At 42.3% G+C, this 17,798-nt stretch overlaps 1 protein-coding gene across 1 annotated transcript in view; it reads left to right on the top strand.

The window, feature by feature from the left end:
• Positions 1 to 15,917, top strand: part of DRD3 (dopamine receptor D3) — a 46,696-nt gene extending 30,779 nt beyond the window's left edge. The window contains exons 4-7 of the mRNA XM_061168034.1: positions 3,891 to 4,087; positions 5,154 to 5,231; positions 9,750 to 10,095; positions 11,631 to 15,917. Of these exons, the coding sequence (XP_061024017.1) occupies positions 3,891 to 4,087; positions 5,154 to 5,231; positions 9,750 to 10,095; positions 11,631 to 11,827 (818 nt within the window). The 3' untranslated portion in view covers positions 11,828 to 15,917. The remainder of the gene's footprint in view (positions 1 to 3,890; positions 4,088 to 5,153; positions 5,232 to 9,749; positions 10,096 to 11,630) is intronic.
• Positions 15,918 to 17,798: the final 1,881 nt, after the last annotated feature.

Below are 17,798 nucleotides of genomic sequence, written 5' to 3' on the forward strand. Positions count from 1 at the left end.
GGAGTAAGTGTCTTTTAATTTCCTGGCTGCAGTCACCATCTGCAGTGATTTTGGAGCCCAAAAAAATAAAGTCTGACACTGTTTCCACTGTCTCCCCATCTATTTCCCATGAGGTGATGGGACCAGATGCCATGATCTTAGTTTTCTGAATGTTAAGCTTTAGGCCAACTTTTTCACTCTCCTCTTTCAGTTTCATCAAGAGGCTTTTTAGTTCCACTTCACTCTCTTCCATAAGGGTGGTGTCATCTGCATATCTGAGGTTATTGATATTTCTCCCAGCAATCTTGATTCCAACTTGTGCTTCTTCCAGACCAGCGTTTCTCATGATGTACTCTGCATATAAGTTAAATAAGCAGAGTGACAATATACAGCCTTGACATACTCCTTTCCCAATTTGGAACCAGTTTGTTGTTCCATGTCCAGTTCTAATTGTTACTTCCTGACCGGCATACAGGTTTCTCAAGAGGCAGGTCAGGTGGTCTGGTATTCCCATCTCTTTCAGAATTTTCCACAATTTATTGTCCACACAGTCGAAGGCTTTGGCGTAGTCAATAAAGCAGAAATAGATGTTTTTCTGGAACTCTCTTGCTCTTTTGATGATCCAGTGGATATTGGCAATTTGATCTCTGGTTCCTCTGCCTTTTCTAAAACCAGCTTGAACATCTGGAAGTTCACGTATTGCTGAAGCCCGGCTTGGAGAATTTTGAGCATTACTTTACTAGCGTGTGAGATGAGTGCAATTGTGCAGTAGTTTGAACATTCTTTGGGATTGCCTTTCTTAGGGACTGGAATGAAAACTGACCTTTTCCAGTCCTGTGGCCACTGCTCAGTTTTCCAAATTTGCTGACATATTGAGTGCAGCACTTTCACAGCATCATCTTTCAGGATTTGAAATAGCTCAACTGGAATTCCATCACATCCACTAGCTTTGTTCGTAGTGATGCTTCCTAAGGCCCACTTGGGTTCACATTCCAGGATGTCTGGCTCTAGGTGAGTGATCACACCATTGTGATTATCTGGGTCATGAAGATCTTTTTTGTACAGTTCTTCTGTGTATTCTTGTCACCTCTTCTTAATATCTTCTGCTTCTGTCAGTTCCATACCATTTCTGTCCTTTATCGAACCCATCTTTGCATGAAATCTTTTTTTGGTATCTCTAATTTTCTTGAAGAGATCTCTAGTCTTTCCCATTCTGTTGTTTTCGTCTATTTCTTTGCATTGATCGCTGAGGAAGGCTTTCTTATCTCTCCTGGCTATTCTTTGAAACTCTGCATTCAAATGGGAATATTTTTCCTTTTCTCCTTTGCCTTTCACTTCTCTTCTTTTCACAGCTATTTGTAAGGCCTTCTCAGACAGCCATTTTGCCTTTTTGCATTTCTTTTCCATGGGGATGGTCTTGATCCCTGTCTCCTGTACAATGTCACGAACCTCCGTCCACAGTTCATCAGGCTCTCTGTCTATCAGATCTCGTCCCTTAAATCTATTTCTCACTCCCACTGTATATTCATAAGGGATTTGATTTAGGTCATACCTGAATGGTCTAGTGGTTTTCCCTACTTTCTTCAGTTTAAGTCTGAATTTGGCAATAAGGAGTTCATGATCTGAGCCACAGTCAGCTCCCGGTCTTGTTTTTGCTGACTGTACAGAGCTTCTCCATCTTTGGCTACAAAGAATATAATCAATCTGATTTCGGCGTTGACCATCCGGTGATGTCCATGTGTAGAGTCTTCTCTTGTGTTGTTGGAAGAGGGTGTTTGCTATGACCAGTGCGTTCTCTTGGCAAAACTCTATCAGCCTTTGCCCTGCTTCATTCCGTACTCCAAGGTCAAATTTGCCTGTTACTCCAGGTGTTTCTTGACTTCCTACTTTTGCATTCCAGTCCCCTATAATGAAAAGGACATCTTTTTTGGGGTGTTAGTTCTAAAAGGTCTTGTAGGTCTTCATAGAACCGTTCAACTTCAGCTTCTTCAGCGTTACTGGTTGGGGCATAGGCTTGGATTACCGTGATATTGAATGGTTTGCCTTGGAAACAAACAGAGATCATTCTGTCATTTTTGAGATTGCATCCAAGTACTGCATTTCAGACTCTTTTGTTGACCATGATGGCTACTCCATTTCTTCTAAGGGATTCCTGCCCACAGTAGTAGATATAATGGTCATCTGAGTTAAATTCACCCATTCCAGTCCATTTTAGTTTGCTGATTCCTAGACTGTCGACATTCACTCTTGCCATCTCCTGTTTGACCACTTCCAATTTGCCCTGATTCATGGACCTAACATTCCAGGTTCCTATGCAATATTGCTCTTTACAGCATCAGATCTTGCTTCTATCACCAGTCACCCACAACTGGGTATTGTTTTTGCTTTGGCTCCATCTCTTCCTTCTTTCTGGAGTTATTTCTCCACTGATCTCCAGTAGCATATTGGGCACCTACCAACCTGGGGAGTTCCTCTTTCAGTATCCTATCATTTTGCCTTCTCATACTGTTCATGGGGTTCTCAAGGCAAGAATTCTGAAGTGGTTTGCCATTCCCTTCTCCAGTGGACCACATTCTGTCAGACCTCTCCACCATGACCCGACCATCTTGGGTGGCCCCACACGGCATGGCTTAGTTTCATTGAGTTAGACACGACTGTGGTCCTGTGATCAGATTTGCTAGTTTTCTGTGATTATGATTTTAGTGTGTCTGCCTTCTGATGCCCTCTTGCAACACCTACCGTCTTACTTGGGTTTCTCTTACCTCGGACGTGGGGTATCTCTTCAGGGCTGCTCCAGCAAAGCGCAGCCGCTGCTCTTTACCCTGGACGAGGGGTATCTTCTCATGGCCGCCCCTCCTGACCTTGAACGTGGAGTAGCTCCTCTCAGCCCTCCTGTATATTATACAATATAATATTGTATATTAACACATGTCTATGGAATCTAGCGGAGAAGGCAATGGCACCCCGACTCCAGTACTCTTGCCTGGAAAATCCCATGGACGGAGGAGCCTGGTGGGCTGCAGTCCATGGGGTCGTGAAGAGTCGGACACGACTGAGCAACTTCACTTTCACTTTTCACTTTTATGCATTGGAGAAGGAAATGGCAACCCACTCCAGTGTTCTTGCCTGGAGAATCCCAGGGATGGGGTCGCACAGAATCGGACATGACTGAAGTGACTTAGCAGCAGCATGGACTCTAGAAAAATGGTATTGATGGACCTATTTGCAGAGAAGGAACGGAGAAACAGATCTATAGAACAGACTTGTGGACACAGTTGGGGAAGGAAAGAGTAAGATGAACAGAGAAAGTAGCATCAACATATATACACTATCAAGTGTAAAATAGATAGCTGGTGAGAAGTTGCTATATAACACAGGGAAGAGGGGTGTGATGGGGGGATGGGAGGGAGGCTTAAGAGGGAGGGGATACATATATTAATATAATCATGGCTGATTTGTGTTGTTGTATAGCAGAAACCAACACAACATTGTCAAGCCATTTCCCTCCAATTAAAAAATAAATATATATAAAAAAAAGATGAATTAGACTGCCTATGGAGTACAAGCGGACAATGTGGGTGTCTGAGATGGGACCCTTTCCCCACAGCTTAACAATCAGGCCATGAGTGCTACTTACACAAAAGTGATGACAGGAAAGGACCGTGGGGCACAAAGGAAGTAGAGCTGCTTCTGACTGAGAAACTCGAGGCAGGTAGCCTCCTCAGAGGAGGCAGCATGTAAACTGGGACATGATGAGGGAGGAGGTGGGACCGGCTCCCAGCACTTCTCAAACTTCCATTGTGGATTTGCTGGTGGAGACACCACATGTGATGTGGGGCCGTATTCTGTGCTCCCCACTGAATCCCGTACTTGACCAACTACTTTGCTTTCTCCACTTCTCTCACTCACAGGAGACCCCAGCATCTGCTCCATCTCCAACCCTGACTTTGTCCTCTACTCTTCAGTGGTGTCCTTCTACCTGCCCTTCGGAGTGACTGTCCTCGTCTATGCCAGGATCTACGTGGTGTTGAGACAGAGGAGACGGAAGCGGATCCTCACTCGACAGAACAGTCAGTGCCTCAGTGTCAGACCCGGCTTCCCCCAACAGGTGAGCATCCTGGAGCAGCAGAAGGAAGACACAACCTCCCGGCCTGTGTCCAGCAGTGCAAGCTTTTGCCTGTTATGCCCATCAGGGACACACATCTGCCACCTTTTAACCTGCAGATATTGGCTGGGCCTTAGATGGAGGAAATCCAATCTCAACAGTGCATTGATAGTCTTCCCTAGAGTACCCTTTCTGGGCTTGTTCTGCTTCCTTTCAAAGTCTTTCATTGCCCTCAAATGGCAGCTGTTCAGATATCACACAGGTATGAAGTTTTAGTGTAGCAGCTTTACCATTCACTGCTGCTGGGTTTCCAGGAATGACTTCTTGGCCAGACCATTCACATCAAGAATCACTAGGGGTCTGTTGAAACTTCTTTTCCTTTCTAAATCTGCCTCTGTGTCAAGGCACTAACCAGCTGGTGGAATGGGATGCTGATGGTACATTTTATTAGATCTTTTGAGGCTCTGAAAAGGAAGTTCATTGAAATACTCCAATTGCCTGGGCTGTAAATTCTGCTTACTTCAGTGCCTAGTACATAGTTCAGGTGTATTCATTTGAAGCATGAATGGATATATACCTATCACTTGCAACTGCTAAGCAAGAGATAGCAGGGATATTATACAGCCTCTACCTTCATGGAGTTTAAAACCTTATATACGCAAATAAAACACACCTACACCCAAAATTAGTGAGCAGCCCAAAACTGAATGGAATGTTTGCCAAAGTGAGATGAAGACAACTAAGCACATAAATATTAAATGCTGGAGAGGTTATGAGAAGATAAAGTCAATATGCTCAGGAAAGGGCTTCATATAGTAAGAACTGGGTTTGATCTTGAAGGTAGGTCCAAACTGGACATCTAGATCAACCTGTAATGACTTGAGTGAGAATCAGAATCTCAAACTGAAAGTCCCAAAGCTTTGGTGGAAAAGGAATATTGGCCCCCATGAAATAGGACGTCAGGACCCAAGAGTGAGGATATGAACATGTTGTATTCATATAGCATCATCTATATGAGCCAACTATATAGAGCTTAACACACAACTGTTTCTCTTTCAACCCACCCTAGTCTGCCTGTCTACAGTTACACCCCATTCGGCAGTTTTCAATAAGGGCCAGATTTCCATCAGATGCCACGCGGAAAATGGTAAGTAAGCCATGCCTTTGGTTGTAGGAAAAGAATAAGAGGCCCTTTCTCAAGACAATGGCTTGACTCAATCCCACTTCCACCCCAAAATGAATTTGGCCCCAGTCTCATACTTGGATCTATGATAAATGACAAACTTGAGAACCTATCTAATTTGAGCTTCAAAATAGGCATTATCAAGTGATATTCCAAAAGCATGTGACTCTTGGGATAGATCCCAATGACTGAAGCCAGTGACTCTTGGATGTGTTGTGGACTTTACTGTCCAGAACCACCTCTATTAGAGGGAAAGGACATCACTGAACCAGACACGGGCAGAGCTAAGAAAAATAGAAAAAGGAGGCTAATGGGATAATTTCATGTGCCCAATTGCCATCCAATACAGGGAAAACCAAGACATTCTCATAGCCCTAATTCTTATCCTTCCCATTCAAACCAGCCATGACTCCCCAAGCAAGCCAAGTGCCAAATGGAGCCTAAAAGTGTTGGATAAAAGACCAGTATCCCTCTCCCTAAACTCCACAGCTAAGTAAATATTAGGAATAAAGCTTCAAAAACCCATAATGATGAATGACAGAGCCTTGTTTAATCTCTGTATAGTTCAGTCACTTAGTCATGTCCGACTCTTTGCAACCCCATGGACTGCAGCACGCCAGGCTTCCCTGTCCATCACCAACTCCAGAGTTTATTCAAACTCATGTCCGTGGAGTTGGTGATGCCATCCAACCATCTCATCCTTTGTTGTCCCCTTCTCCTCCCACCTTCAATATTTCCCAGCATCAGGGTTTTTTCAAATGAGTCAGCTCTCAGCATCAGGTAGCCAAAGTATTGGAGTTTCAGCTTCAGCATCAGTCCTTCCAATGAATATTCAGGACTGATTTCCTTTAAGATGGACTAGTTGGATCTCCTTGCAGTCCAAGGGACTCTCAAGAGTCTTCTCCAATACCACAGTTCAAAAGCATCAATTCTTCTGCGCTCAGCTTTCTTTATAGTCACGTATGGTCACATCCATACATGACTACTGGAAAAACCATAGCCTTGAATAGATGGGTGTTTGTTGGCAAAGTAATGTCTCTGCTTTTTAATATGCTTTCTACATTGGTCATAACTTTTCTCCCAAGGGGCAAGCGTCTTTTAATTTCATGGCAGCAGTCACCATCTGCAGTGATTTTGGAGCCCCAAAAAATAAAGTCTCTCACTATTTCCCCAACTATTTGCCATGAAGTGATGGGACCAGATGCCATGATTTTAGTTTTCTGAATTTTGAGTTTTAAGCCAACTTTTTCACTCTCCTCTTTCACTTTCATCAAGAGGCTCTTTAATGCTTCTTTGCCTTCTTTCATAAGGGTGGTGTCATCTGCATATCTGAAGTTATTGATATTTCTCCTGGCAATCTTGATTCCAGCCTGTGCTTCCTCCAGCCCAGCGTTTCTCATGATGTCCTCTGCTTATAAGTTAAATAAGCACGGTGACAAGATACAGCCTTGACGTACTCCTTTCCCTATTTGGAACCAGTCTGTTGTTCCATGTCCAGTTCTAACTGTTGCTTCCTGACCTGCATATATATTTCTCAAGAGGCAGGTCAGGTGGTCTGGTATTCCCATCTCTTTCAGAATTTTCCATAGTTTGTTTCCACACAGTCAAAGGCTTTGGTGCAGTCAATAAAGCAGAAGTAGATGTTTTTCTGGAACTCTCTTGCTTTTTCGATGATCCAGTGGATGTTGGCAATTTGATCTCTGGTTCCTCTGCCTTTTCTAAATCCAGCTTGAATATCTGGAAGTTCTTGGTTCACGTACTGTTGAAGCTTGGCTTGGAGAATTTTGAGCATTACTTTGCTAGTATGTGAGATGAGTGCAATTGTGTGGTAGTTTGAACATTCTTTGGCATTGCCTTTCTTTGGGATTGGAATGAAAACTGACCTTTTCCAGTCCTACGGCCACTGATGTGTTTACCAAATTTGCTGGCATATTGAGTGCAGCACTTTCACCGCATCATCTTTTAGGATTTGAAATAGCTCAACTGGAATTCCATCACTTCCACTAACTTTGTTCATAGTGATGCTTCCTAAGGCCCACTTGACTTCGCATTCCCACCAGACTTTGTCTGGCTCTAGGTGAGTGATCATACCATCATGACTATCTGAGTCATGAAGATCTTTTTTGTATAGTTCTTCTGTGTATTCTTGCTACTTTTCTTAATATCTGTATAGTTAACTGACCATTTTTACCAGTTACAGACTCTTGCTGCAAATAATTTTTTTTTAGTAGATAGGAGGTTTAAAGTTACCTACAACAAATCCAAAGTCTGAGAAGGCTCCAAGGGCAAATGAAGGAAAATTAGTGACTACATAGGAGAGATTGGAGAATCAAGACGCTGGCATTGTCTGGAGTGTGGAGAATTAGGTTCTGTCCTGCTATCTGCAAATGGAGGGCTCTGTCAGCCAGATCCCAAGGAGTCCAGTGTTTCTTCACGTCAGTCAGAGAGGTAGTGATAAAAGTTTGTAGAGAGAGCTGAAAAATATGCTCACCAATGTGAGAATGGGAAGAATCACTTTCCTTCAGTAGGACTGAATTTCCAAATCTATGAAAGAGAGACAAGCTGCATTAGATCAGTGTTCTCCAATGTGAGATTTCATAAGCACTCTCAGAAATTTGTCCCTGGCCCTTTAGTTTCAGAAATAATGCATCTTTTAGAAGATCACTAGATGTCAGCTCAGTCATAAATATAATCTTACAAATGGTCAGCCAGATAAATCACAATATCCTTATGTTAATTATTAGAAAATTCTATTAAAATTAAAACCAAATTTTTAAAAAACATATTATGATAGAATCCCTACAAACACCTCTGTGAGAAATTTCTAAAACACTAAATTATCTTGCAGGCCACTTGTATTCATTCATTCATTTATTCAACAATGTTTCTAAGTGTGTGCAGTATATTGCCCCTGAGTATTTGGAAGACTATGATTCCTTGAACTAAGGAGAGACTAGTGAAAGTTCTTGGTTGTTGACACTGACTAACATGTAAAAAAGGAATTTACTGGAAGGATATCAAGGAGCTCAAGCTTAACAAGAAGGCTAAAGAACAGCTTCAGAAGATGCTGTTCATGCCTAAGGAAGAATCTGGGTAGAATAGTGAGGACACTGGACACTGACTGTCACCACTGCTAGATGAATTCTGAAGTCTTGCTTCATGAGCAATTTCAAGGTTGTAGGTGCAAATCTCCAGTTGGCTGGGCTTGGTTCATGTGTTCATGTGCCAGAGTTCTAGCTGCCCTGTGGAGAGGTCAGGGAGAGTGAATATCTGATTTTCATGGCTTCAGTACGGGTGTTGAGGAGTCTTTCTTCTACTCAAGATTAACGCAGTATCTGAGTTTTCAAACATGAAAAGAAGTGCTGTTGTTGAGCACACACACATCCTCCAAAATACCCAAAATATCTGCATATCATCAGTTTTCTACTCTGAGTCTGCTCACCCCAAACCTATTTCTTTTTTTTTTTTTTCTGTTTTATAAGTGAGCCTCAGAGACATTTAATTAACTTGCCCAAGGATGCATCTAAGTAATAGGAAGATGAGATGAAAATCTTGGTTTTTTTAACTTTTTGTTATTGAAAATTTCCAAAGTAAAAAAGTAGAAAGACAAATATAACTAAGCCTTCAGTAGCCATCAGCCAAGCTCAGCAATTATCAGCTCATGGCCCTGTCTTCTTTCAACTACATGCCCATCTACATTCATACACCCCCACTGGATTGTTGTGAAGCAGATCTCAAACGTAATAGCATTTCAACCAAAAATATGCTATAAGACTCTCTAAAGGATATGGACTCTTTTATAAAACATATAACCACAATACCACATCACACTAACAAATTTAATAATAATTCCTCCCTGGTGGCTCATATGGTTAAGAATCTGCCTGCAGTGTAGGAGACCCGGGTTCAATCCCTAGGTCGTGAAGATCCCCTGGAGAAGGGAATGGCTATGCACTCCAGCATGAGGAATCTGGTGGGCTACAGTACATGGGGTCACAAAGAGTCAGATATGACTGAGCAACTAACACACACACAATATTAAATATTCATTCAAAATTTCCTCAAATGTCAGGTAAATTTTTATAGATTGTTTATTTGCATCAAAATTCAAGTAAGACCCATACTTTTCACCAGTAGGTGTTGTTGTTGTCATTGCAATTTATTTGTTGAAGAAATTGAGTCATTTGTAGTTTCCCATATTCCAGATTTTTCTCCTTACATCCTAATGGTGTCATTTAACATATTCCTCTGTATATCCAGGTCATTCTACCTCAGAAAGTCCAGGCTATAATTCTATGCTCCCCTCCTCAAGGGATTATTGTGATTCTCAGATGTTTATGTGGTAGGTGCTTTTGGTTGTAAAGGCACGAGCAGATTTTGTTTACCATAACTTCCCATGAGCCCACCACTCTCAGAGGCACCCTCTGTAGGTTTCACAGAATGATGGTTTCTTTTTCCTTCATTGCACTGTTTCCCTTTCAGGAACATTCAGAAGATAAACAATACCCCCAGAAATGTCAGGACCCACTCTTGTTACATCTACAGCCCCTCTCCCCTGGCCAGACACACATGGAGCTGAAACGCTACTACAGCATCTGCCAAGACACTGCCTTGGGAACACCAGGATTCCAAGAAGGGGAGGGAGACATGAAAAGGGAAGGGAGGACTCGGAACTCTCTCAGCCCTACCATGGCACCTAAACTCAGCCTAGAAGTTCGAAAACTCAGCAATGGCAGGTTATCGACATCCCTGAGGCTGGGGCCCCTGCAACCTCGGGCAGTGCCACTGCGGGAGAAGAAGGCAACCCAGATGCTGGTCATTGTGCTTGGTGAGTTTGAGTCATGTTAAGCTGGGATAGGTTGGATTACGTTGGCTTAGGCTGAATTCAGTGGAGCTGGTGGAGGATACTTGGGTAACCATATTTAACAGAAATTGGAAATCTGACAACTTTAACACTTGTAAATGTTAATATTTATAAATGTTTAGAATGTAAAGAGTTTGTGAATATATCTTAGTGCTGATGGAAATTCAAAACACTTAGACTGAAATTTATGAAACCAAACAAGTCACTAGTTGAGCTGTGCTTTGCTTCTATCTCTTGGAATTATAATGGATAAACCAAATAATAAATAAGACAACAACTCAATAAAACCATCTGGCACATATTGGATATTACTAAATGCTTACCTATTTTAAAATATTGAGGGGGGGAAATGAGGATGCAAAAAGACTACTGTGATATGATATTATAACATCTATATTAAATATAGAGAAAAAAGACTGAAAATTAATTCATTCATATGTCAAAAGTGATTGTATAGTGGCTGATTATTTCACTTTTTGTTGCTTTTCCATATTTACCAAGTTTTCTATAATGTATAAAACTAGAACTAGTTTTTATAGTAGAAAAATGCAAACTTTATTTAAATAAAGAAATTAAAAATTGATAAGTTGCAGATGCCATATAGAGTTAGTTAAGGTAACTGTATCCTGTTCCAGTGAGTCAGTTCTTCCCATCAGGTGGCCAAAGTATTGAAGTTTCAGGTAACCATATTTAACGGAAGTTGGAAATCCAACAACTTTAATACTTGTAAGTGTTAATATTTATAAATATTTAGAATGTAAAGAGTTTGTGAATATATCTTAGTGCTGATGGAAATTCAGAACTGACTCATTGGGAAAGACCTTGATGCTGGGAAAGACTAAAGGTGGGAGGAAAAGAGGAAGACAGAGGATGAGATGGTTGGATGGCATCATCAACTCAATGGACATGAGTCTGAGTAAGCTCCAGGAATTGATGATGGACAGGGAAGCCTGGTGTGCTGCAGTCCTTGGGGTTGCAAAGAGTCGGACATGACTGAGTGACTGAACTGAACTGTATCCTGTTCACTGTCAGAAACAAGCCCCAAACTTGTCATATCTTAGGGACTTCTCATATCCAGGGAACCCCTATGTTAATCTCCTTAACAGCCTTAATTATGTCAATTGCATTTTTAAGGTCTTCCCCTATCAATGCCATGAATCATATCTTGCATGGATAGACATAAAATAAACATTTGAATTTAACTGAGAAGTAGACAAGGCTAGTGAAGAATTATCTAAAGATCAAACTAGAAAACTGATTTAGGAGCAAAGGTCTGGGATGAATCAAAGATGTAAGCATCTAGCTTTCTCATCTAAAAAAAAAGAAAGAAAGTGACTAATCATACCTGTTTCATAGGTTTGGTATAAAAATTAGAACTTTAAAATTAAACTTGCAGCATACTGGCTGCCATTAAGTAGACAACTGGGACTCATTTTCATGCTGCAACAAAGGAAGTAAACAAATCCCTGACCCAGTTTTTCTTTTCCTTTGCAACCTAGGGACCTTCATTGTCTGCTGGCTGCCCTTCTTCTTGACCCATGTTCTCAATACCCACTGCAGAGCATGCCACGTGTCCCCACAGCTCTACAGTGCCACCACGTGGCTGGGCTATGTGAATAGTGCCCTCAACCCCGTGATCTACACCACCTTCAACGTCGAGTTCCGGAAAGCCTTCCTCAAGATACTGTCCTGCTGAAGGAGGATAGGAGAGAAGACTCCCTGTGCCCACCTTTAGCTGCCAGGCCACAGTGCTGCTGGCCAAGGCCTGCTCAGAATGATGATGCAGTGTTTTCTGAATGGGGAAGGAAGGAGATCCCTGGAGTAAGGATGTCCCTGTGTGGCAGATGTCACCAACTACTTCCTCTAGAACAGCATGTTCTACCTCCCCAGCTAAAATCTGACTTCACTCTGGCAATCTTGAAGTGGTTTAGGGCCCCTGAATGATAAGCAATAATTCAGAGAGAAGCTGATGGAACACGATTCCACACACAAACACAATTGTCATCAGAGGCATGATTCATTACGTGAAGGAAATAATGAACAGAGCTCATAATTTTCAACTTGCCAAGGGTCCTTGAAATCTCAGCCAGTAAACCATCTTGCAGACAGCCAGTCTCTCTTCCTTCAAATTTCTAATTAACTGTCAGGCTAAACTTGTACTTTCATGAGCCCACTCTCTCTGGTCATTCCTTTCATTCACTGCATCCTAAAATATAACAGCAAGGCCAGTGCTTCCACCTCTCCATAGACTCTGACTGGCTACCTTTAGTTTGGGAAATTCCTCACCCTGAGAGAGACATGGTCTCACACTGGGACCTGGGATTCATTTTAAACCTTGCTACCCCTGTATTTTGGGCTTCCCTGGTGGCTCAGTGGTAAAGAATCCACCTGCCAAGCAGGAGACGTGGGTTCAACCCCTGGGTCAGGAAGATCCCCTGAAAAAGGAAATGGCTACCCACTCCATTATTCTTGCCTGGGAAATCCCATGGACAGAGAAGCCTGGTGCGCTATGGTCCATGGGGTCACAAAAGAGTCAGATATGACTGAGTGACTAAACAACAAAAACCTCTGTATTTTAGCTCTAGCTAAGAAGCCCCTTTGATTCCATTCCCTTACTTTCAGAGTGTCAGCTTCAGAGTAATTCAAGATGCAGGTGAAGTGACAAAGGAAGGACAATTCTCTCTATAGTATCACTGTTGAAACTTATGGTTCAGAACATGCTTTAGATGTGCTTTTCATAACCTCATGTGAGGTTTTCCTACACAGACATCTCCATCTCCTGCTTAACAGAGATCCAGTACTTTCAGACCCAGAAACCCATTGAGTATTAAGGGTCTACAAGGCGCCATTCATCTCCCAGGTTCTGGATATATGACAATGAATAATACAGCTCCTGCCCTCAAGGAGCCCCCCACCTGCTCCAGTGTTTGACTGTTCACTTGTCTAAGGATGGTAGGGACTCACCTAAGCTACCAGAGGACCCCAGAACTGAGACCAAGTAGCTGTCCAAAGCCATCATAAGGACAGTCTTTGAAAAGTCCTAATGCAGATGCTAAACATTATCCTCCAACAATTTAGATTAAAGGTATAATAGAAACAATGTGTAAATGTCATTCAAAATTGCATTTAGAAGAAACTTGAATATTCTCACATTTACCTTTTCACCTACAGAAGCTCTTTCTTATTGATTACAGGATCAATAAAATCTGTGGATAATTTATGAAACATTATCATCCTGAGCTTCAATAAATATACTGTTAAGACCTGTTAGTGCATGGGCATGACAGATATTTGCTGCATTGCTATTAAAACCTCAAAAGGCACAGGAACTCTAATATGGAATCCAAGGCTTCCTTTGCCCCTTCTTATTCCTTTAACTCTAAGTGTATATAAAGAGGAGATATACAACACCCCCCCACCCCAGTGAATCAGTTACTGTTACTCCTGAATGCTTTAATTGCCAATATTTTAAAATATTATTGTCCATAACAACGCTGTCTGCCCACTAGTTCTTGTACCTGATGCCATCTGGCACAATAGGTTTATGGAACAAGTAAAACTAGGGACTGAGACAATTAAATATCAGAAGAAGTCAAAGTACGTGAGTCCTAAGTTTTTCTATGCAAAACAAACAGCAACAAAGGTGGGACAGTGGGGTGAAAGATCATAGAATTTCATATCAAAATCAGAGTCCTAAAAGGGGAAATATAAATAGCATCAGTACTCAAAATATTTGTGAAGAACAGTGATAGCAAATATTTTGTACCATTTATTTACATCAGGTCATCCAACCATTAATGATAACTTTAGAAAGATAAACATCATTTTGTACATGAGGAAACTGGGGCAGAGGGAGGGAAGAGGTTTGCCTCAGGTCACACAGTCAGTAAGTGGCAGAACCAGGATACAAGGGTCCATCTGCCTGATTTCTAAGCTCATGCAATTAACCACTGAGAGTGGTAAAGGGGTGGGGAGAAAAAGATGGAACAAAGATCCCCAGGAGAGTCTTTTTTTTTTTCCATTTATTTTTATTAGTTGGAAGCTAATTACTTTACAATATTGTAGTGGTTTTTGCCATACATTGACATGAATCAGCCATGGATTTACATGTATTCCCCATCCAGATACCCCCTCCCACCTCCATCTCCACCCGATTCCTCTGGGTCTTCCCAGTGCACCAGGCCCGAGCACTTGTCTCATGCACCCAGCCTGGGCTGGTGATCTGTTTCACCCTAGATAATATACATGTTTCGATGCTGTTCTCTCGAAACATCCCACCCTTGCCTTCTCCCACAGAGTCCAAAAGTCTGTTCTGTATTTCTGTGTCTCTTTTTCTGTTTTGCATATAGGGTTATCGTTACCATCTTTCTAAATTCCATATATATGTGTTAGTATACTGTATTGGTCTTTATCTTTCTGGCTTACTTCACTCTGTATAATGGGCTCCAGTTTCATCCATCTCATTAGAACTGATTCAAATGAATTCTCTTTAATGGCTGAGTAATATTCCATGGTGTATATGTACCACAGCTTCCTTATCCATTCGTCTGCTGATGGGCATCTAGGTTGCTTCCATGTCCTCCCCAGGAGAGTCTTATCCTGTCCCACCCACCTCCACCTTAGACTCTCTTGAGAATCCAAGGCATTACTCTCACCCTCCTTTCATGTTCAACCTCTGAACCAGTCACATGGGACATTCATAATCTGTTTTTGCAGAATCATGGAACAGACCTGAGGGAGTATTGGTTCTATCCTCTCCATTCACAGAAAAGGAAACTGAGACCCAGAATTGTTGTCCCGCCATTGGTTAATGACAGACAAGTACTCGAATCTGCTAAATCCTAGTTCAGTACTCTCTCTACTTTACCACACTGCCTGTGAGCCCCATAACAATCATAAACTCCATACAGATACAAGGACAAAGTCCTACTGTCGTCTCCATCATTAAACTGAGGCACTTTCCCCCTCCATAGTATCTATTAGGAAACATCTCCTTTCCAGAATTTCCTTCTGAGCCAGGAAGAGCCTCCTAGGGGAATCCCAAACACATCTTCCAAGCACCCACTTCAGCCTCTTCATCCCGAGTTTCTGCATTCTACCTCCTCCACCTCTTCATTCCCAACACGAATCGGCACACTCCACCTTAGAGCTCGCTACTTCCAGAACCAGTATGATCAAATATCCCAGGAGAGATGCTGGCCTGAATAAGGTAGAGCAGAGTTCTTGGGGCAAACCAGGCCTGGAGTCCAAAGACACCTAAGAGCAGTCCATACTGTTTGGGTGATATGTAAACAGTGTGGATATCCAAGCAGATGACAACCAACATTCAACTTTAGATCTGAAATAAATATTTTCTTCTTCTACAACACCATTCTAAAAAAATTCCATTCATTACTCATTTACTAAATCAACCCCTTATTCAATAAATATTGATTGGTTACTTTCTCTGTGCTAAACATGGTGCTTGATGCTGGGAAATGGGAGTAAGGAAGCCAGAATCCTTGTTTTCAGCAGCTTGTGGTCCAGTGGGGAGGTAGAATGCCTGTGCACAGTGATGACCTGCTTGTCACCTATTTTAAAGGGAATTCATGATGTCTGGAAATCCCATATTCAACCTTGAGAAGGCTTTGCAGACATGCCATGGTTGAGACATAATTAAAAAGTAGAAAGAGTGTTCCAGACAGAGAAAACCTCTGAAAAAAATAAGAGAAAAAGCAAGGAACATGCAAGGTACCTCAAATAATTACATCTGGCTATACAGAAGAGACCCTAGAGATAAGGCAGGAAAGGGCCTCATTGTTGACAACACCCTCCAGCTCTGCAGAAATGGCTGCTGAGCTGGTGATGACATCTCTCACAGAAATTCTCAAGATTTTGCCTCTGCTTTCCTCCACATGGGCAATGCACATCACAGCACATTTACCGCTGACTAATCTAACTACTTCTCTCTGAATTATGATGAATTTCAATAAAAGCAGAATTCAATTTGAATTTTTGCTCTTTTCTCTACAAGAAGAGGAATGACTAGTTTGGTGGCCGTACAGTCAAAGATGGCCAAAATTAAGAGAGTTTAGTTCAGAAATCAAGGGAGTTTAGGTCAGAAATCAAGGGAGGTCAGACAAAAAGATTTGTTTTCCTGAATGCTCAGGTCAGAACTAAAGAGGCAGAAAGGTTAACGCATTCGCTAAGAACGGGCTCTTTCTTGGAGATCCTGACTCCCAGGACTGTGCTCTGATCGTCTGATATCTGCTGACATCAGAAAACTGAAAAAGCTTAATTTGAATCAACACACAGAGAGCAGCAAGGGGATGACAGGCAATTAATTTGATTCCTCCTTTCTACCTAATTCTCTCCTCATCAGCTCAGAAAGGGAGTGAGTTTCCATGACTACCTTCTGACACACAGAGACTCAGTTGAGGGTGATGCCAGTGTCAGCTCTGCTTTGTAACACACACTGGTGAGGACAAACCCGAAGTCTGTGCCAAGCACAAGACCTGGAACCTCTTGCTCCACCTGCCCTCACCTCAGTTAATCACCCGGCCTCTACCATTGTACATCAAGTCCCTGCTTTGTGCAGCCTGCTGGATTCCAGGAGGAGAGGATACATGGCCGTGGGCCACCAAGGATGGATATGTGCCAGAGAGGGAGCTGGGCTGAACCCAAGGTGGCTCTGACCAGCTTATGGGAAAAACAATGGACAGAAATGAGAGAAAGACTGGAGGACTAGCGGGGACAAGTGACCTTAGGCAACTGTTTCACCTCTATGAGCACCAACTTCCTCATTAGTAAAATGGTGACCTGAAGACTGAGCCTTCCTCATAGGCCATTTAAAGATCAAATAGCTAATACTAGAAGTGCTTGGTCAACTACAAAGCTCTAACAAATCTAAGAGATTATTATTATTATTGATATTATTGTTACTATTATTATCACTTCCCCCCAGGCAGCTGTTTCTACCCTGTCTGGTTCACAGTGCACCTTTCTCTCTCCTTGCTGATTCTCTAATTGTCTCAAGTTATTAGGCACAGTCTGTTCAGCCTCCCACATGAAACTAATTTTTCTCTTGTCTTTTATTCCCCAAATGTGCCCAGGATACTTGGCTGAATTTGTAGTCAGATTGTTAGGCAACTGGATAGTTCCCTTTCACTGTTCACACAGCCAAGTGCGCAAGTGTAGCATGATCTAACACCAGACTGACAGCAGATGCTTGCTTGCTAAAGTGACCTTGGGGCCTCTGTCCCTCTCCTGGCCAAGAAAAGAGAGCCGAACACATCTATTCCTCAGGACTTCCCAGCTTTGTTCTTCATGGTGTCTGAGGCTAACACACTTTCCTCTTCCTCCATCTATTTCTTCCTGACCGAGACAAGTGCTTTGGTTTCTTGGAGCTACTGATTACCACAAACTGAGTGGCTTGAAACAACAGAAGTTTGTTCTTTCATGATTCTGGGAGCTGGAGTCCAAAGTCAAGGGGTTGGCAGGACCGTGCTCTCTCTGAAGCCTGTAAGGGAAGAGCCTTCTTTGCCTCTTCTAGTTTCTGGTGGCTGCCAGCAATCCTTGCTATTTGTGGCAGCACAAGTCCAATCTCTGCTTCCATCTCCATATGGCATTCTCTTCTGTGTGTCCATGTCCAAGCTTCACTCTTTTTAGAAGTCACTGAATTAGGTCCC

This window comes from Dama dama, chromosome 19 (assembly GCF_033118175.1).
Source record: "Dama dama isolate Ldn47 chromosome 19, ASM3311817v1, whole genome shotgun sequence".
Lineage (NCBI taxonomy): Eukaryota > Metazoa > Chordata > Mammalia > Artiodactyla > Cervidae > Dama > Dama dama.